The 21039-nt window shown below is 40.5% G+C and overlaps 1 protein-coding gene across 1 annotated transcript; it reads right to left on the reverse strand.

The window, feature by feature from the left end:
- Positions 1-172: 172 nt before the first annotated feature.
- On the reverse strand, positions 173-16847 carry gnai1 (guanine nucleotide binding protein (G protein), alpha inhibiting activity polypeptide 1). The gene is made up of 9 exons (XM_038739143.1): positions 16342-16847; positions 9472-9514; positions 7673-7814; positions 7052-7209; positions 4468-4596; positions 2952-3081; positions 2601-2754; positions 1850-2079; positions 173-1411 (listed from the first exon to the last, which is right to left on the reverse strand). Exons 1-8 carry the CDS (start codon positions 16457-16459, stop codon positions 1889-1891), a joined length of 1065 nt encoding a protein of 354 aa, XP_038595071.1. The 5' UTR covers positions 16460-16847; the 3' UTR covers positions 173-1411; positions 1850-1888.
- Positions 16848-21039: the final 4192 nt, after the last annotated feature.

The following is a 21039-nucleotide window of genomic DNA, read 5'->3' on the forward strand; positions in this document are numbered from 1 at the left end:
GTGATGGTAGCATGGCATTTAAAAGATGCAGTTGACAAAGGGGAGTATTAGAGTTTGTCCTGCTTTGTGCTTCAGCAGCTAATTAATAGTGCAATCATCTAGCTTTCATTAGTGTGAAAATGCTTCTCAATTGTTGACGACTACACACACACACACTATGACAGAACCTCCATTTGGTTTGTAAATGGTTTTTATTAGCAAAATAAGGGAGATGAGTTTACAAAGATTCTCCATCTGTGGAGAACATACACATACATTAACAGTTGTGGCAGTTTCTTTATCTGAACAGATCCAGGACTGTATTTATCATTCTTCTTGGCAAAGTAGTACTGATCTAAAATCATAGACCAGGCTCCCTTAACCACCTTAGTTCCCATCACCTGAATTAAAGGCTTCGTGGATCCTTAAACAGCGCCTCTACTCTCAAATCAACAAAATACATGCATCCAACAACAGTGTCTGAAAATTAAAACATCTCAGACCTCACCCTCACCTTTAAAACCATCTTTTCTGTGGTTCAGTTTTTCTCTCCTTAACACCAAAAACTCCCAAACTCTCCTCCAAAATACATTAAAAGATACATTAAAATGTGCCTACTCTGGTCCTTGAGCATATTATAAGCTCAGTGCCTCAACTAACCATTTTCCGAAAGGGTTGGGAAGAATGGATATTTTGTACACTGTTTAAAAAGCGGACCCCCAGATCTTTGAGGTAAATGTAACAATATACATCTCAGTATTTTACTGCGTGATTGGCCAGTAGGCCTTCCATTGTCATGGCGGGTGGGGGGATTGGGGTAGGGGACTGTGGAGGCTACATGTTGGCCACCATGGAGACCCACGTACCTTTAGACCAGAAAGAAATCTTCCGATAGCTCAGTGGTGTGCACATAGAAAAGAGCAGGGACACTAACATATGAAAACAGTTTACCTCTTTATGTTTAGAACAATTCAGCAGGCAACAGAACAAGCATTGGGACTACGACCGCAGTAAAAGGCATGCGAAGGCACAAGTACCAACAAACTGGACTCAAAGTTGTACCCCTTTTCTTCCCTTTTGGTTGTTGATGAAGGAAGAAAAGAAGCATTTCCACCAACAGCAAAGTTTCCTTTTCCAGAGACAGCGGCAGAAGGAACAGCGAAAACATGATATCCTTTCTCCTCCTCAAAAATTTTAAACAGAAAGGAAAAGTAATTTTTTTTTTTTAAATGTGTGGAATATTTGTGGTGACACTTTTACAATGATACAAACATCCTACACAAATGTCATAACGCTAGTTGAAAATGTTCCAAGACAAAAACATAAATAAAGCTGTTAAAAGTGGCATATAGTACAGCACTGGTCCGTGACTGATCCTCCCGGCTCTTTTCATCTTCCCCACCAAAGATGCACAATAAACTGGCTCCACTGCCTGAGGACACAAGAGGAGGGAGAAAGATACATGAAGGAGGAGGGATGGGTGTGAATCGTTTTAAAGACAGGTTTTGAAGGGCGCAACCTTGCTGCTATCGTTTCACACAAATCTAAATGGAGCAGAAAATGTATTTATTCCTTTGATAAAAGAAGTTAATGATTCCAGTGATTAAATTACAGATTGGATTATGATGCATTATGCTGCATCTTTGTGGTCAACTCCAGCTATGTTCCCCCATAATTCTTAATGCTTAAGCTCTGAAAACAAATCTGAAGCCAATTTGTTGAACACATTTGAAAGAGAGATGCAGACATACACTTTTACTCAGCAACTCCCGCTGCATCCTGATGATTACCTGCAACCCCTGTACACCTTGGTTGAGCTCGGGTTGTTTGAAAGATTAAGGAGGGATGATGATGATGATGAGTTCCTTACCAAGAAAAAAAGCATTTTCATCTTTGTTTGTCATTATCCTCAGAAGAGTCCACAGTCTTTCAGGTTGTTCTTGATGATGACATCTGTGACAGCGTCAAAAACAAACTGCACATTCTTGGTGTCTGTGGCGCAGGTGAAGTGGGTGTAAATCTCCTTGGTGTCCTTCCTCTTGTTCAGGTCCTCAAACTGACACTGAATGTACGCAGCTGCTTCCTCGTACGTGTTGGAGCCTGGAAAAGACGAGGAGCAGGAAGCGAAAGAGCCAGGAAGTCACAACATAGGAAAAGGCATTGAATGCATCTTGTTTTTTTAATTCATTCAAAAAGTTGTGGTTTTATGCAGTGTTAAGTGCCAAACTATTTCTTGGTCAGGAGCACGGACTCTAAATAAATATAGACGACTTGACAGTTCCCCAGAAGTGAAACCAAAACATCTCCATGACCCCTTGGTGGCTTGGTAGGTTCTGGTTTAGGCTTTTGACAGTGCCAGACTAGCGGTTTCCCCGTTTCCAGTCCTTGTGCTAAGCTAAACTGATTTCTAGCTGTACCTTACAGTTAGCAGACAAATATTAGAATCGTACCAAATAAAGTAAAGTTTAAGTAAAGTAAAGTAAACTTCATAAGCAACTTTTGAAAGAAAAAAACCCAAACATCATTTGCAGTTTCTCATGGCTTACTTGTTAACTAAATAAAAAACTAAATGAAAGGGCTACCTATATTCAAATTATTCTGTAATATGCTGCCAATCTTACCAGCGTATTCTGGGTAGCAGATGGTAAGAGGACTTTTCTTGATCTTCTCCTCAAACAGGTCCTTCTTATTGAGGAAGAGGATGATGGAAGTGTCTGTGAACCACTTATTGTTGCAGATGCTGTCGAATAGCTTCATACTCTCATGCATTCGGTTCTAAAAGAAAAAAAATGAAGTTGCTGTTCATTTTTGCGCTTTGCTCAGTGATCCACAAACATGGAAAGACCTTGAACGGAACCTGTTCTTTATTTCTACATCACAATTCCAGTAAACAGAGACAATGTTCCCACTGTGTACGAACACAAAGTGCCTGCTATTATGTTCTTCCATGAGTCAGAAGCGGAAGCACTTACCATCTCCTCGTCCTCAGCCAGCACCAGGTCATAGTCACTGAGGGCCACGCAGAAGATGATGGCGGTCACACCCTCAAAGCAATGGATCCACTTCTTCCTCTCAGACCGCTGACCGCCAACGTCAAACATTCTGGAGGGAGGAAAGAAGTAAAAATGTAAACTTGTTACCAGCATGCATGCATACACAGACACAATACAAGCAATGTTTATGAAACAAAAATAAAATAAATGTCTGGGAGGAAGTGCTCTGGATGCTCTGGTCTTTCTGCAGGGTTTAGTGATGACAGTTGGTGATAAAGGGGAAAGGAAACAGACATTTTTGTCTATTGTTACTTGAAAATCATTTTGATAAAATGTTAGCGGTGCAGAGTGTCCCGCAAATGCCTATATTGAACTGTGCACTCAGTGACTATGTAAAAGCAGAGGAAAAAAACAATTCAAAACAGGAGCAGACCTTTAAATTTTGCACTGTGTTTTCTATTTGCTCAGTTAAAAGGTATAAATGTGGGGGGAATTTTATTGCTTGCTTAATAGAGAGCCATTCTGACTAAATGCAGTCCAAAGTGGCATGAACTCTGTAAGTCAGACATTGTGGATATTTCTTCATACATTGTTCACATTCAATTTCTAGACAAGCAAAAACTATGAAGAGCACTTTTGAACCAGATTCCACAGGAACACTGTATTAAAGAATCAAAAAAACAAATATGCTGCGGTGGCATGTTAAGAGAACCAAACGCCTCATTTAGCTCCTGTAAAAGCTCCAATTGGTCTACTAAACTGCAAAAAAGCTTGTGTGGAAATAATATAGTTTTAAAGACAGGATTGGGGACTGTCAAAAGAAAATAAATAACATTTAACTGGTGCCAAATCAAAGAAGTCTAAAAATTTTACTTGTCAAAACATGTTAAAGGCTGACATCCTGGCTCAGCAGGTCAAACCCCTCCCATTATGTTTACCTTCACAGCTACAAAGTTAGTCATTAAATTGGAACCATGAAGATTAAATACTGCTTTTCATATTTCTGTTGAGCCACCACTGTGTAATTCCTACATTACATTACAGCCTTATAGAAACACATGTTGTAATGCCAGTGACAAAATGGTTGCGTCATCATGGCCGTTTACAGAAAAAGATGGAGTAAACACAGAAATATTAGTAAGACTTTCTATTTGTGTGTGTGTGTGTGTGTGTTTTTATGGAACATATAACATGGTATTTCTCTCTATTTCTCTCTTCAACTTTATGAATTTCAATGACACTGGCATCAGCTACAAAACTTCTGGTATCATTACATCATCAGGCCTACTGCCCCCACTTCCTGTCTGTGTTTTTTAACAGAGGGCCATTACTGAGTCATAGCTGATGAACACCATCACAGGCTGTGTCACAACTAAGAGCTGTACAAAGGGAATTTCTATGAGAGTGAAGTCAGCAACAGGAAGGAAAGCTAATTAAGCCATAATATAAAACACTTTGAGCCTGAACCAGCTGTTAACAGTGAAGAAATTCTCACTTGAAGTGGAGGTCCTTGAATGTGAAGTGCGTCTCCACAATGCCTGTGGTTTTGACTCGGGTCCTCAGGACATCCTGCTGAGTTGGGATGTAGGTGGCCTGGGATATCCTGTCCAAATCGTTCAAGTAGCTGAGAGAAGGACACAAAGAAAAGGACAAAAAGGAGGGGAAACAAAAACAGCAGAGAAGAAAAAGGGGGAAAAGAGGAAAAGGGAGTGAGAAAGAGAACAGGAGAGGAAACAAGTAGGAGAAAATGTGTCAAGGTCAAGTGTGTAACTGCCAGTTGAACAAACAACTCCCACTGCATACACAGTGATAAACCAGTCTGGAGTCCACATTTCGGCCTGAAAGCAAGTCATGATTCAAACGTTCGGTATGAAGCAGTTTACTTCTTTGCAGAGCAACATCTTGCGAGAAAATGAGTCCAGAATATACAGTATTAGATGACTACACATTTAGTAAGATTTGACGTTTTCAGTTTCTGAAAAATTGAGTTTCACCCTAAATTAGGTGAAGATAAAAAGCCAAACACACAGCAGGGTTACAAGATAAGATACATAATTTGCCTGTGGTAAATTTAGATATTACGGCACGATGGCTCAGTGGTTACAGCCGTTGTGTAATGGCAAGCATGTCCTGAGATTTTAACCTAAACTTGCATTGTTTTCTCTTATTTTGTGAATTCCCTCTTGGTTCCTCCCTGTGTCTATGGATATGCGGCTTAACGGGAAACTCCCTACATGAAAGTGTGAATGTGTGCAATACCTGCTGGAATAGGTGTTCTCATGGGCATGAATGGGAATTACAGGTATAGAGAATGGATTGATGGAGTTTTGTTCATTAATCTCACTCGCTCAATGTCAACCGCTTATCCTTTGTACAGGGTCAAAGGAGAGCTGGAGCCAGTCCTAGCTGACATTGGGCAAAAGGCAGGGGACACCCTGGACAGGTTGCCAGTCCATCATAGGGAATTTTGTTCATTCTTTATAATTTTACCCATATCATCATCTACTCAATTCTGCTGATCATAGAGATGTTTCAACTATTGAAGACGTAGGATTACTTGACCTGAATATTTTATACACTGCAACCGAATGAAATGAATTAGGTCCATCAAAGAGCCCACTAAAGTGTCCAATTGGAAATATTTCAATTCATGTCAAGGGCAAAATCTATGTATATTGTTATCTATTTATTAACATTGGTAAAAATCATAATATTTCACGTTTTAACCGCAACATTTAGGCCAAAATATGCTTAAACATCTACAATTCCAGGAAAACTGGACAACCTGCTGAGGAAGATTGTGTGACATAATTGAAAGCTCCAGACCACCTCCTGAATGGACTTGTTTCCAAGGTGAAAAAAAGAAGAAAATTTTAGTCTGAAAGCTAAAGGTGCATACACATTTCCCCCCCTACAGCAGGCGTAGGTACATCCCATGAATGAAAATACACTTTACAGAATGATCCCGTCTCATCTACAATGACTAAACTGTGGGATCAAATTCCCAGATAGTGGCACTATAACAATGACCTTTTATTTTTTTGGAAAAACCTTAATGTGAATTTGAATTGCATCAAATACAACTATCCAACGATGAATTCTGAACAAATTTTAAAACTTTTATATTGCCCTTTCCGTTTCGTGTCTAAGTTGCTGCTTGCGGCTTTAATATTTCTATATTTGTTGTCATTGTATGGGCACATATGCTGTACTCATACAGGACGTCACACATAAACCTACACATTCTGTGTGTATTTGGACCCAAGCTAATACCTCAAGGTTACTGCTGAGAAATTATAAGGGAAATATTGCTGATCTCTAGCTGCTAGCAGACAAAACACAAGCCTTTTGTTTGTCTTCCAAGGTATTAAGTGAAGTTTAAAAAAACCCCACAAAAGGTTTAGCCATGGTGGTTCCTACTCATAAAAAGCCCCTGGACAGCAGGATTAGAGGAACCAATTAGAAAATGGCCAACGACGGCAGCCCCCTTGGCCTGTGACGTAACGGCTGATGTTTGTTCTGCAGCAGCAAAACAAGGCAAATGGCCTTTCTCTCAACAACACACAGGAGCTTCCTTGTGATGAGATCATTTATTTCAACACCAAGGGCTCTTTCACAATATATAAAAGAATCAGGCTGGTTCAGCTTTTCTCTGTATTTGTGTAAAAAAAAGTCACTTATTTTGTAAACATGCGGCAAATGTTCCTGTGCTGAGGTGTAAGGTCAAAGATTAAATAGTCTTTCCAGCCGCTGCTTTTCAGGCATGACGGAGGAGGGCAAATATTGACAGTGTAAAAGTCCAGACAGATGCATTGTACTGTAGCTTTCTGCTCTCCGAGCATGCTTTGAAGGCTGGGACTACTTGTGTTTGGCAAGTTGTGGCGGCAGCTTTCTGTGTGTTTGCAGTAGAACGGCAGTAATTTGGGCGTCTGGTTATCTGATGGAAAGACTGTCATTAGCAGTTGGTGACATAAACTGGTGTGTGTAGGACCATTGAGTCTTTTCAGTGTATGACTCATAAATCTGGTGAACTTGCAACTGTTACCTCGGCTGTTTGCGTGTGTGTGTTTGTGACTCACTATGCTGCCGAGTCGTTGAGCTGATATTCACGGGAGCGGCTGAAGCAGGCTTGGACACCTCCGTCCTTCCACAGGCGCTTAATGACACCGGCCAGCTCTCCTGTCATGAAGCCTTCCTCTGCCGAGCCCGCCAGCACAAACAGCTGCCTTGCATCGTCCTGGAAGAGGAGTTGCGTTGATGTCAGTATCATAAATCAACCGCCAAAGTCATTACACCACCATTATAATTAACATTAATCTGCTACCAGATTAATGTTAATTATAAGGACATTTACAAGACAGGTGCTGATCAAATGACCAAAACAGTGTGCACTCTTATTTCCTTGCCTTGTCTCGTGTGTACAACTGTACAAGCAGGAATGTTTCTGTAGAAGAGCATAAAACATTGCAAAACATCACGTCACCTAATTTGACTTGATTTTACATATATTTTAAATGACTTTTAGACAACAGGAAAAGACCTCTGAAATCATGACTACATTCAGAGCAAACAGTACTTTCCCAAGAGCGTTGGCTCTAGACTGTTCCAATGTTAGTCCCAGCTTCTTTTCCAACACCACAAACTCAATTCAGGTCTCTACTCTCAACAGACTAAATTACACTCCTCTCTCTCGCACTCACAGCTCTTGCGGCATCACCAAAGTCGATCTTGAGGCGCCCCATGGCTCTGATGATGGCGATGATGGACTGGATAGTGTTGCTGTAGACCACAGCCTTGTACTGCTTACATTCCTCTTCTGAGTAGCCTGCCTCGTGGATGATCCTGCGGAAAAAGCGGAGAAATATGTTCAGCAGATGCGCCATTTGCCAGCAACAAACAAGAGCAAACGCTTCCAAATGCTACCATCAGACACAGAAAACTCATTTTTCATGACAAATTCTCCCCGCTGAATCGTGTCTCTACTTTTTCAGCGTTCTTTAGAATTCACTTAGTTTCCTTCTCAGCTCTTATTCAGTATCTCTTTTCAACACTCTGACCTTAGAGGCTTATGTCGGCAGAAGATATTGTCAGGCCACAATGGCCCTGATCTCTATGCTCCTCATTTCTGGCTGTTTAAATAACAGTCAACCATGGACGAGAAGCTTTTTCTACTGTGGCATGAGTGTAAGTTACTCTGGATAAAGGCATCAGCGACAATGTAAAAGGATTTTCTTGGACTTCAATGTTTTTTTTAAAGTTACAAATCCAATACAGACACTTAACACAGATTAATAATTTGTTATCTTACACATTTTATGGTTAAAGGACGAGGCTGGCATTATTCTATAGTTTTACCCTTGTCAACAAATCCCATAAAAAGGAAAAAGTTACTTAAAAAGGAGAAAACACTACATTTGTTGGAGACTATTTCCAGCGGCAGAATTGGTGCGCTACTGAGTATTTATGGCAGCAGACCGGTGAATGTGGGATCGACTCAAAATAATTGAGAGCCCATATTCATTATAATGAAGGAACATGTCACCCACTGCAATGCTGTGGCTCAGTGATGTGTTTTTATTTGTTTTTTTGAACAAAAATGAAGGTCTGCGGTGCAGAGGAATAAGCTATATCAGGCTGTTTTTGCACAGGTAATACTTGTTAGCAGGGCTGCAACTAACAATTATTTTCTTTATCAATTAATCTTCCTGTTATTTTCTCGATTAGTGAACATATAGTTTGGTCCATAAAATGTCAAGCCCAAAGTGACATTTTTTAAATTGCTTGTTTTGCTGTTTAAATCCCCCCTTCTAAAATGTCCATTTACTACCATGATGTACAAAGAAAAGCAACTAAACCTTATTATTGAGAAGCTACAACTGGAGAATGTTCTTCATTTAAGCTAGAAAAATTATTTAAACGATGTATCGCCTAAAAATAATTGCAAATAAATGTGTCTCCTCACTTTTCCTTTCATTGTAAGAAAATATGCATGTATACACTCTAAAGTAAATAATTTCCTTAAATCAGACTGTATAATGAGATCTCTCAGTACACTGGTATTCCAATGGATTTGATGTCACAGGTAAAGAACCAATAGAAGAAGCAATATCATAGTGAATTTGACATGCGTATGTCCGTTTGATGAGTGTATCCACAAGGATGTTTATGAAACATGTAATTTATATGCAGGACACACACGCAGCATGTGGATGATGTATATGCAGAGTCTATATTAATGTATTCTGCTGGGTTTGTCTTCATGATTCATTATGCATGGCACCTATTTGTACTGTGAGACACAGCGTGTAATATTACCCAGAAAGACACTATAAAAGCATGATTGGTGTTTGACACTATTTGTGTTGTGGAAAAACGAATACTCTATCCATTACACATATCTGATGTAGGACGTCACCGTTGATAGACTGCAAAAAGAGTTTGTTTTCATTGTTCAGTGTGCAGAATGATAAGATGCAACAGCAACAAAAATTGGACTCACTTCATCTGCTTGACAATTGTACTTTTTCCCGATTCACCGGCACCTGGAAAAGACAAGAGGAAGAAAAAGAGGAGTGTAAATATTTCAAGAGGCTAATGTTGCCTGTAACAAGCCAAATACATTTTTAATGCTTACGTAAACCAGCTCACTTCCTTTATATGCATATTATTAAAAAGCACTTACAATGTTTTTACACAGTGATCTAATGTGGCCACATGGCACGGTGAGGAACCATGAAAATGAAACATGAGCATAACCACCTCAACCTATGGAGAACTGAGAAACAGAGTGAGAGTGAGTGTGTGTGTGTGTGTGTGTGTGTGTGTGTGTGTAAGGAGGTCTGTGTATGACTTGAGCGTTTTAAGTTAAAAGGAGTCTTTAAACCTTTCATTTGGCCTCTGCTCCAGGCAGTTCCCGACTAATATACGGATTATTTTTGCTTTGCTAAGCTTGCTCTAGGTTAGTGTTACTGAATCCAACACTGTATAAGCCAACTATGTGTTTGGAATTTTATTAGCAAAAGCATCACCACACATCATCAAGGCTCTTGGCTTTAACATGGCACACAACTAATGATAAAATAGATGTTTACTGACAGTGCCGTGAAGTGCTGAAGAACGTGGTGTCACTTCAGGATGGGTGGGGGGGGTGGGTGGGGACTAATTAGATTGAAGGCGTTGTAGTTGAGACATAGTTGAGACAACGCTATGATGACAATAGCGACTGGGGATAGAGAGACAGGGCGAACACAAAGGGAATCAGACTGTCAGCGCAGCTTTTGCTTTGCGGATCACTCGTCACAGTGCCATGGCAACTGCTCTTGTTGTATGCAGGACATCTCTAGTGTGAGGCCACAGTCACCTGAGGAGGCTTTGTGGTTTTGAGCGTGTGGTTTTGAGCGTGTGTGTATGACATGTTGGCTTCCATTGAGACCATTATGTATTATGTATCTGCTGCTCTTTTTTCATCTACTGTACATGATGTCCCTGAAACCAGTCACTTGGAAGCACCCTTTTCTTAATTTTACCAATTAAAGCCATTTGTGATGTCCTTCACATTCATTAGACTCTTGTCTTCTAATGGGTATTACCATAAACTACATTAGGTCTACTAATGTGCACTCAAAGTCCTCATATTACAGCAGCATGGACTTGGTTATAGCAAGCAATTGGCCAGTTGTCACTGACGTAACACTCCTCTGCCACTTGGGAGGATCTTTTAAACCAGTTGAGAGTGGCTATTCCTTCAGTAAGGCCCACCCCCCAGCTTCTCTCTCAGCTCTAGAAACAGAATAAGGGGAAGTGGAATCATACCATGAAATCTACCAATGCGTGTTACCTCGTGATACTGTCGGCAGAAACAAGGTGGTTTACTCTTGCATAATAAATCATCTGCCTAATCTAGTTCCACTTTCCTTGCTCTTGCAAAAAAAAAGAAAAAAAAAAGTGCATTTATGCTACATGCCACACTTGCGGTCAAGCCTGCTTCATGCTGTAAGCGGCAGCTCTCCCAGTGCATTATTTATAAGGATTTTAACACAAAATTATCACATAAATATATATGCATCCCAGTCCAGTGTGCACACTGTCTGAATTCCTACAAACTTCCTCTTAGCAATAACTACATGCTGATGGTACAGCCCTGACACTTTAACTTCAGTATAATTGGATTAGATTCACCTGAGGACACATTATTTTAATTATGTGGCATCACTTGGGTGCCGGAGCGCCTTGGGGTGGGGGGGTAACACTACAGTGGCATCTCCCTGTGCTCTGAGGCCAAACACTGGCTGTGCGATTCTCAGAGGGACACGCACACAGACGGCAGATCCGCTGCTCGACTGGGCACGGCAGGCCGGTGAGCTGGCACCCCCATCAGCCATTTTCACAATGCCACAGACACTTCACATACCGACGCAGTGCCTCTCAGTGGGATGCATGAACACCCACTTCAGGCAGGCTATGAGATCACACTGAAGTTCAAAGTAGCTTCCTTATAAAGGAAACGTTCAAGTAACTGCTAGTAATGCGACTTCTCAGTTTTTTTTTATGTCTTTGTTTGTAAAAAAATGCAAATACAGACATCTAGAGTTGCAACGATGAGTCAAGCAGCAGAAAACTAGCAACTATTTTGATTATTTATTCATTTTTTCCAGCTGTTTATGCAGAAAAAAATGCCACATATTTCCTGATCTTAGCTCATATGTAATGTTGCTTTTCTCTATTTCATATTAATGTAACCTGAATATTGTTGGGTTTTTGACTGCTGGTCGGATAAAAAAAAAAAAGAAGAGAACAGAAGAAATTCCCTCAGAAGAAAAACAAGACTGTTGTTTCAGCTTTAAAAAGGAGGACTAACTTTGATGATGTCTTGAGTGAACTGATGCTTATATTTAGTGAAAATGATAAAGAGGTGCATCACACTGGTTGAGAAATACTTGGATATTGTGATCATCTTGTATTGCAAACGCAAAACAAACAGTGATGTTTGATGGATCATTGTTACTGTAATTGTGAAAAGGTTGCATCAGAGAAGTATTTTGCCACTACTGTTAGATAAATAACCAGTACCAGTTTACAGAAACTAAAACCAGTACCACAATAATAATAATAATAATAATAATAATAATAACTAGCCTGCCTACTAAAGTGTTTGTATGGTTAAAATTGCACATACACCATAAATTCAGCATCTATGTCTTTGCACTTGGGATCTGGCAATGGCCTCTTAACACCAGTGATATCATTAGGGTGTGGTTCTTGTCAAACCCTCTAGGCTTGAGGAATACAAAACACAGAGGCGTCCTGAATTTGACTCACACACACACACACACACACACACACACACACAGACCTTTAAGGGTTACACGGCACCACAGGCCTGACCTATCAGTCCTCATGCAGAGTCATGTTACACACCCACAGCTTTGATACACCCACCCCAAAACAGCTACATATTCAAAACCACTGGAGCAGCTGGTTTCTGTTTCTAGCGGTTTAAACTATTTTAGGAAAATCCAAGCTAACCCTTCCAGTGAAAATGGAAGGGTTTTTTTCTTCCTCAACAGAGAACAGAGCCGTTTCTATCCACCAACCGCAAACACATCTTTCCTCTTGGAGCTCCCCCGGTTGATCTTCCACTAAGTATGGAGACAGCGAGGACGTGGAAGGTTTTTTAACAATGGCAGTATGGAGATGAATGTGATTAAAATGGCTACAACGCCTGGGCCTTCTTCATTTATAGATTAACCATATGCCGCTGCTAATTCTCTTGGAGATGTGATGGAGCAATGTGTGCTCGCATGCCAACCAAAGTTAAAGTTAGTAAAAATGTGTCTTTCTCAGGCTCCTCATTCACTACAGTTCGTGCTGGCTTTTGGGTCAAATCAATGGCATGAAGACACATTTCTGTGGGGTCAGGAGGTTTATGGGGGCCAGGCTGCTGGTCCAACACGTCCACTTTTAGGTGAATAGTCCAAACACTTGAGTTGGGCTTATGAAGTTTGGCACAATGTGCTAACCACATTAGTGATGCCACATTAGCGGCATGAGCCCAGCACCCTCCACCCCCCAACCCTCTCTGTTTTCCACTCGCTTTCCATCATACATCCCTCTTCCTCTTATACATTCTTTGTCTGCTACAGTAGTTTTCCCCATTATGATGTATTGTTCATCTCACTCCTCTCTCACTACCCAGTTGTTCTCCCCCCTCCTCCCTCTAGAGGGATTTAAGAATGAGTCACTCACGGAGGATTCCAGGAGCCGCCGAGCAGTGCTACCCACCAGGGGAAATGACCACAGGGATCGATCTGCCAACAAGCAGATCAATAGCTAAAAGATTGTTTCCCACGCACACACACACTTGACACAGACTGAACTATTCACAGAGATGTCCAAAGACGCTTACAGCGATAAAGGGATGTGAACTATTAATAGACTTCGATTTCGATGAGTGACACTGTCACGCTGCGCTGCATGTTTGGCAACGCTGGCTACATCATTTTAAAAATATGGAAACTATTCAAGAGAGAACAATGACAAATGTTAAGACACAGGCTGAGGAGTATTAATAAAAATCTTCCCACAGCTGAACGACAGCTATAGAAAGAGCAATTAGGCTGAGGAGATTGTAATCTATTTTAACATGTAGATATGAATAGTAGGATAATTGGGTCCTGGAGATGATGGGAATCAAATGAGAGCCAAATAAAGACTAAAAGCTAAATGAGAAAAATGTTCAGGGGGAAAAAAAAAAAATAGATGACAGCTCCTCCCTCCTGACACCTGAGCCTGCCAGGTGGTTAGTGGGCACGCAGACTAGATTCAAACTCTCCCCAAGATTTTTCGTGCAAATTGAAGTTTTTAAGTCAGCGTAATGATTTCATGCCGGTCACAGGGAGCGCTCACAAGCCTGTGGTTAACATTTAGGATTGCGCTGGGGAACCAGGAGGTTACCACACAAACCTGACACTCACTAAATCACCAGAGGTTTGCTGTTTACACAAATATCTACCCATTTGGTAGGAGTCACTTCCATGTGATAAACAAAAGACTTTGTTTTCTTCTAGTAGCATACAACACATCGCCACAGCCCTGCCAGCCTTTTGCTACCAAGCCACATGTTTTGTTGACTTTTTATCTTTGCTGACAGGGTGTGTTTAGAGGATAGTACACTCCAGAATTGCTTCCAGATCAACAACTCCAAAACAGTATGTTTTCAGTGACTGTTTATCTGCCATGTAAACAGCTCAAACTCCTAACTTAGGGCCACAGCTTCTCTGCAACGGAGCGCGTTCATTTTTAATGCTTCAGTCATTAGCAGTGCTCTCATCTTACGTACGGGCCCCTCTTTTCCTTTCTCCCAGCATGTTTGTGTGTCACTTCAGGCAGTAACCTGAAGAGGCCATCACGCTGAATGGATCAAACGCAAATGGCAGGAAGCTGTGCCAATGCGGCCACGCGTGGGGGCCATGCGACCTGGCACAGAACGATCACGACAAAAACAGCTATTCTAAGCTACTCCAAAACCTGGGAAGGGTTAAGCTAATGCCACACGGTTTGTGTCTGACGAAAACTCATATTTCAGCTTATAGCAGCGTATCAGAAACTTGACCTAACTTGCCCGCTTTCAATCAGCAAGCCCCATCTGGCCTCCAAACACCTGAGGAATGTGGTCGACCTTCAGCAAGAAAATATATTCATGCTTGTTCAAACAGAACAACACTAACATCACACTTTGTTACGTATATCCCTGGAAATGTAAATATTTATGTAATTTTGATGTGTGATTCAATGAACACCAACAGAATTTGTAGGAAAAAAGTGTGCAAAAGTGCAAAGAACACACGTAAATGTTGTTTATCTTGCTCCGTTTCACAAATCTGCCCACAAAAGCCACTAACGGCTCTTATTTCATTGCTTTCAGTCAAGTGTCTGCCTGATATTGGTATTTGGCTTCAGACTTTGTGTCCTGGTAACCCACATACGTGTGTGTGCATGTCAACACTTCCCAAAGCCAAAGGGGACTGATGATGGACAACTTTTTTTTACCTACAGCCACTATTTACAAGGATAACAGTGTTTCCTCACATGCAAGTAATGCCGATAATTTACAGATGGCTGGCTTCTAAATGCAGGCGCTTCACATAATTGCATACAGGCGCAATGACATGACAATACACATGTAATGAGTGCGATAATTAAGTGTAAAAGGTTCAGTGAATGTACTGTAACACTGATAAAACATTCACGTGGTTGATTTTAAAGGAATATATTAATTTACCAAAATACTAGCCTATGTTGGATTCTTTGGCACTTCTCAAATATGAAGAGAAATGGTTTTGTCAGTCAAAATTGGCCATTGCTTAAAGTAATATAAAGCGCAACGAAGCAACTTTCTCTACATGAAATGTCATGTCACACCACTGCTTAGTTATTAAGTTAATTAAAGGCAAATCAGTTTAAATGGCTGCTATTTAAATCTTATGTTTTTGAGGCTAGACTTCATTTTGCTACTTCATTCTTGTAATTTCCTGCATTTGTTGCACAAGATGTTTTCCCATTTGAGACATCTGTATTTTTCTTATTCTTGAACTTGACAGGAGAGCAAAACAAGGCAACAAGGTATACAATTTGGTATTCAGGCTCAGAAAAACTGTGGATAATACTACAAGAGGGGGGAGGGAATCCCCTAAGCCCCTCATTAAGCTCAACTTTGAATTTGCAAACAGGGATTGAAGCTTTAAACATCCTAAAATGACTGGACTCAAAAGTTTTCAGTCTCATTCAGTCAGGCCTGGGCCCCTAATGAGCCACGGGCCTATTTTCACTGCACTGCACTGGACTAGACCAGAGGAAATGTGCTATTGTTGAAAGGATTTAGTCAATACAAATGGTCTACAGAGCCGGCTGACTCGATCTAATGCCAAGTTGCCAACAACAGAGCGAAAAAAAGAAAGAAAAAACTGCCATGTATGTCATTTTAACAACAACATTTTAATTAAGCGGATTAAAAACCCCAATTTAAAACAATATGACGTTTTGTTTTTGCTATTTTGGCTAGTAACGTTCAGTGTTTTTGTTTCCCCGTTGTAAGTATGTTAACAATATGTTGAATTTAGTTGACGGTTTACTGGTAAGGAAGCAAGGAGGGGAGTAACGTTAGCGTCATGCTAGCGATGCGGTAGTGAAACTCCAACACTTCGTAAATGTCAACACCTAAAATTGACCATTAAACAAAAACCGACAAAAATTTAACCGCCACTAAAGTGGTTTTCGTGGCAGGGTGCGTCCCCCTCTCGTAGCTACTACTGCTGTAGGCGAACACACAGCGAAGTTCGTCCACCGACCGTGTCCCCCCATCCTCCCTTACCGAGCAGCAGCAGCTTGACCTCCCTGGCTGCCTTCTCCCCGTCGTCCCGCAGATTCCTGTCGATCATTTTACTGCGCTCCACCGCCGCCTTGTCCTCTGTGCTCAGCGTGCATCCCATCCTCGACTGTGTCCTTCAGACCCAGATGGTGTAGGGAAAATATATATATATATATATATACACACACACACCTAAAACACCATATATGCCCGCATGAAATGGTTAAAACTGCCTTCACCACGCACACACGCCCTTTTTTTAAATGACAGGCGATCGATCTGTGCTGGGGGGGGAAAGGGAAGTGATCCGACTTTTCAAAAAAAAATAGTGTGGCGTTTCTTCTGTCCGCTGAGATGTTTTTCGGCATAAAATCCGTCTTGCAGTCGAGGGAAAGCTATTTTGATAGCGAAACTATTCCTTGGTGATATCTCCTTCACCCGTTCGCCTCCATTCGTTGTGGCGGCGACTGCCAATGTTGTATGTACGGTTAGGACTGGAGAGAGCAGCGCCGTGTTCCCCTAGTTGAGCAGCAACAACTACCATTCTCCCGGTCTGATTCTTCACAATAAAGGTGTCATTTCAACAACTAATCCTAAAAAAACACTACATTTAGAAGCATTCACTGCAACATTTTCTCTGACAATAAATGTCCTACACTATACTACACTATACTATACTATACTAGCCCATTTCTTCTCTAAAACAAAGGAAAAGTTCGGATCCCAGTACACATTTTTATGGAAGTTGTTAAAAAAAAAGTGTCATTTACACTGGGGACGCTGGGGACATGTCCCCACCACATTTTGAAATGGCTGATTTTGTCCCCATGACTTTTTGAAACAATTTGTTAAAAATGTTCTGGAAAATAGCTTAATCAAAAAACTTTCAAAGAAATTTAAATATAGAAGAACCAAATGTACATTGTCCAAAATCGTAACAAGCTGCTGATTACTGAAATTACATTCAGTTATATTTTTCTATTCATGAATTGTCATCTGAATTTTTTTCTCTTTTTATAAATAAAGACATTTCCACCCAGGACATTGAGTGTTTAATGCTCAAAATCCTCTGAGAGAGGGCCCCCAGACCCCCACTCATATATTTCAGCATTTCATATTTCATCAAAATAGTGTTAAAAATTTTCTCATCTTGTTTTTGAGCAGGTCTTTGAGCAGGTTTTTGAGCAGGTCTTGCGACACAAGTGTGTCATCATGCCCCTAATCTGAACTCCTATGTCTCCACTACTTTTCAACACAAAGTGATGCCTTGCAGGAGGACAACAGTGCCATGTAACATTTTAAGACCAAAATGACTTAAAATTGGGCGTCTTGGTTGCCCAGTGGTTAAGACGCATAGGCTACCATATTCTGTACTTACATATCTCTGGTTTGATTCTGTCCAGGGACCTTCATGTCATTCTCTCTGTCTCTCTCCCTTCATTTTCTGTCACCTATCTACTGTCCACTACTATATAAACACAATTACCTACAGAATTAATTGAGATTAAAATGAACCCCCCAGGAAGGTATGTTCCGAGGAAGGTTCAAATCAAGGGCAACTGGACTTGTTTGAAGATACTAGAAGACGTTTCACCTCTCACCCAAGAGGCCTCTTAAGTTCTGACTGACTGGCAGGGAATCCCAGCCTTTTAGTCAGAAGTGAAGAAGCCTCTTGGATTACAGGCAAAATATCTTCCAGTATCTTCAAACAAGTCCAGTTGTCCTTCATTTTAACCTTCTTTGGATAACCGTGACCTGGAGGACTGAGAACCTTCACATACATATTTTATTTCCCCAAGTATATGTAAAATATGTATTTAAAATGTACATGTAATGCATACGTAAATGTACATTTGTCTTATAATGTCCCACCTGTTGTATCGCTGACATTGACAGCCCGGTATTGTGTAATCAATCAAAAATGTTTGACTATTGCTGAAGTGCAGGTCTGCATTAGTATATTACATAACACACGTATGTTTTAGCTATCTCTCGTATAATGCATCAGATTTGTATTGAAATGTATGTTTATTATACGTGGTCCCTGTCAAATCAACTTTTAAATAAACAAATATTATATGTATTTAGAACCAAGGTTGTGTTGTTGATTTTCAGTTTATTATCTGGTGCCTGTGTGTGACAATTATTCTGACGCCTTTATTTTGAAGGTAGACGCCCAAACCGGAAACCCCCTGATAGTGGATCGCATTTCAAACTCGCACACAAATAGCTTTACTCTCTGCCACCCAAGTTAAACCTCAGAATTTTGATATACAATGAACATAATAATTATTGAGAGTATCAATAACAGGAGTTTAAGTAGCATTCTTAAAGATATATATATTAAAATATATCACATATATTCCTAGTATGATACACATGTATTAAAACTTATCTGATCATATTCATTTTATTACCTTTTTAGGTTAGACTAACTGTACAGCCTACATTTCTAGCATGTATTGTTTCCATAGGAACCACACCTCTAATCATGGCAGTGTTTGTCATATCCCTTACCCAGTCAGCTGTACATGACTATTGTTTGTGGTTTAAATAATTTAGCCTGTCGGCCAAAGTCTAGTACAAGTCTTCAAAGTCAAAACTCAGTCTAAAGGTTGGTGGTGTTCCCTTCAAAGTTTACCACACAAATGGTGTAAACATCACTTCCTTTCCATGCAATTTTAATTTCAAATGCGGCTTTTTGTACATGCAAATTTGTGATGACCTTTCCATTCTAATCCAATGCTGGCTGGAGGTTTCAGTCTTTGTCATCAACGCCCTCTCCATGTTTGAGCTAACACGAGTCAGAGGGTGTATCCCCTAGGCAAAAAAGTTAATGTCATTTTATATAACACAAAAATACCACAGTGCACATTCATGTTCTTTGAAAAGACCAGTGTTCCTAGTTATAAAAAAATGACATACCTGATGTATTAGAAAAAACTGGTTTTTTAAATACACAGTCACCCACACACTCTTACCAGTTGACAAGTGGACTGGTCTGGGTGTATAAGGGTGGCAGAGACATGCAGTAAGATATTCCCGCAGTTTGAGAAAACTTTCATTGCCCTTTTTTCAAATGTTGCTTGCTGTTTTGGTGTCCCCCCCACCCCACCAAAAGTGTACTGTTAGAGAACCATTGCAGGTGCATGTCAACAAGTCCCTCAGCAAAGTGCAACGTTTTAGGAAATGCAGGCCAACAAAATGGGCTTTTCCATGATATGAGCCTGTTTATAAGATTTGTCAAAGTTAGTTACAGATAAATTATTAAAATAAAGATTCACAAGCAATGTTTTGTGTCATATTTTTATAATGAATGATAAATTTTCAACAAAACATACGTCACAACCCAGCTCTTAGGCCATGACAAAAGGAGGGAAAATATCACGTTTGTACTGGAAAGAAAAAATACTTACAGAAATGCCAACATAATTCATTAACTAAAAGTATGAAATGGTGGATGTGCGAAGGTGTCAAATCAAGCTTCTTTCATTTGAGGCAGCTGGCCAAAATAAAGCCAATTCTGTCAAGACAACATTTTGAAACTGCAATCCACGCCTTTATAACTACACGGCTGGACTACTGTAATTCACTATATATGGGGGTTAGTGGGTCCTCCATCACCCATCTCCAGATGATACAAAATGCAGCAGCACGTCTTTTAACGGGCACACGTAAACATGAGCACATTTCCCCTATTTTAGCCTCATTACACTGGCTGCCTATTCAATTTAGGATCCATTTTAAAATTCTGTTATTTGCTTTTAAATCACTAAATGGTCTTGCCCCGCCATACCTCTCTGAGCTTCTACACTCTTATAAACCCGTCCGCGCTCTCAGGTCAGATGATCAGCTGCTCCTGACTGTGCCTAAAACTAAGTGTAAGCTCAGATGAGGAGAGCCAGTGATGGATAGAGAGAGAGGAAGAATACTAACATAACCTACCAGGTCCTGAAGGGAAACACAGAACACAAGCAGCAGCACAGCGAAGATACAAACCTACAGGCCAGAGGGCCATCAAAGATATAAACTGGCAGCGGGCAAAGAAAGAGAACAGCTATAGGCCTAGTGTATGCTCACACACACTGAAACCCAATCCGAAAGTTTAAACTGTACTTGCAAGATCAACAATGTCAGGTGAGATTCAAACTGTTCAGACAAGAATGTATGTTTGAATGGAAAGAGACAGGGTTTTGGCAGCTCACTCAGTGGGAGGAACCACATATGCAGGCCTTATGTTCTAAACAGGCAGTGAGAGTTGAAGGAATGGTGGTGCTGCCATCCAGTGGTGATAATATGTAAATTCAAGGTGCTGTAGAGCAGGATACTACCCATAAATGAGCACCATACAGCTCCGTGTGGCTTTAAAATGTTGCCAATTTTAAACGGCTGCTCCACCAATTTCACTGTTCTTGTCCCTGTTCTATGTCATAGCCAGAATGACCCACCTATTAGTCTGGTCTCATTTTGTACACTAGCTAGGGTATGCACATTTGTTTGGGGGAAGGTATTGACAGCAGCCTATGAGACGGGAAAACAATTACAATTAAATAATGCAAAACCTCCTGAAAATCTTGTTTAACATGTGCACTGAAAGACAAGAGTCTGGTTTGTTACTTTTACATCTTAGCAAAGCGTGCAAACAAGGAGGCTATCGATCAATCACTATGTGAACAACCAACATTATACTGTTGCTGATTA

This window comes from Micropterus salmoides, unplaced genomic scaffold (genome assembly GCF_014851395.1).
Source record: "Micropterus salmoides isolate LMB-PRFRI ecotype aquatic unplaced genomic scaffold, ASM1485139v1 Ms_hic_scaffold_23, whole genome shotgun sequence".
NCBI lineage: Eukaryota > Metazoa > Chordata > Actinopteri > Centrarchiformes > Centrarchidae > Micropterus > Micropterus salmoides.

What these genes read in the sequence shown, in the direction of transcription:
- gnai1 (XM_038739143.1), bottom strand. Translation starts at nt 16,459, where the DNA reads ATGGGATGCACGCTGAGCACAGAGGACAAGGCGGCGGTGGAGCGCAGT. An exon ending in ACAATTGTCAAGCAGATGAA is followed by an intron (nt 7,815 to 9,471) that starts GTGAGTCCAATT and finishes CTTTTTCCGCAG; the next exon opens with GATCATCCACGAGGCAGGCT. An exon ending in TTGGTGATGCCGCAAGAGCT is followed by an intron (nt 7,210 to 7,672) that starts GTGAGTGCGAGA and finishes CTCCTCTTCCAG; the next exon opens with GACGATGCAAGGCAGCTGTT.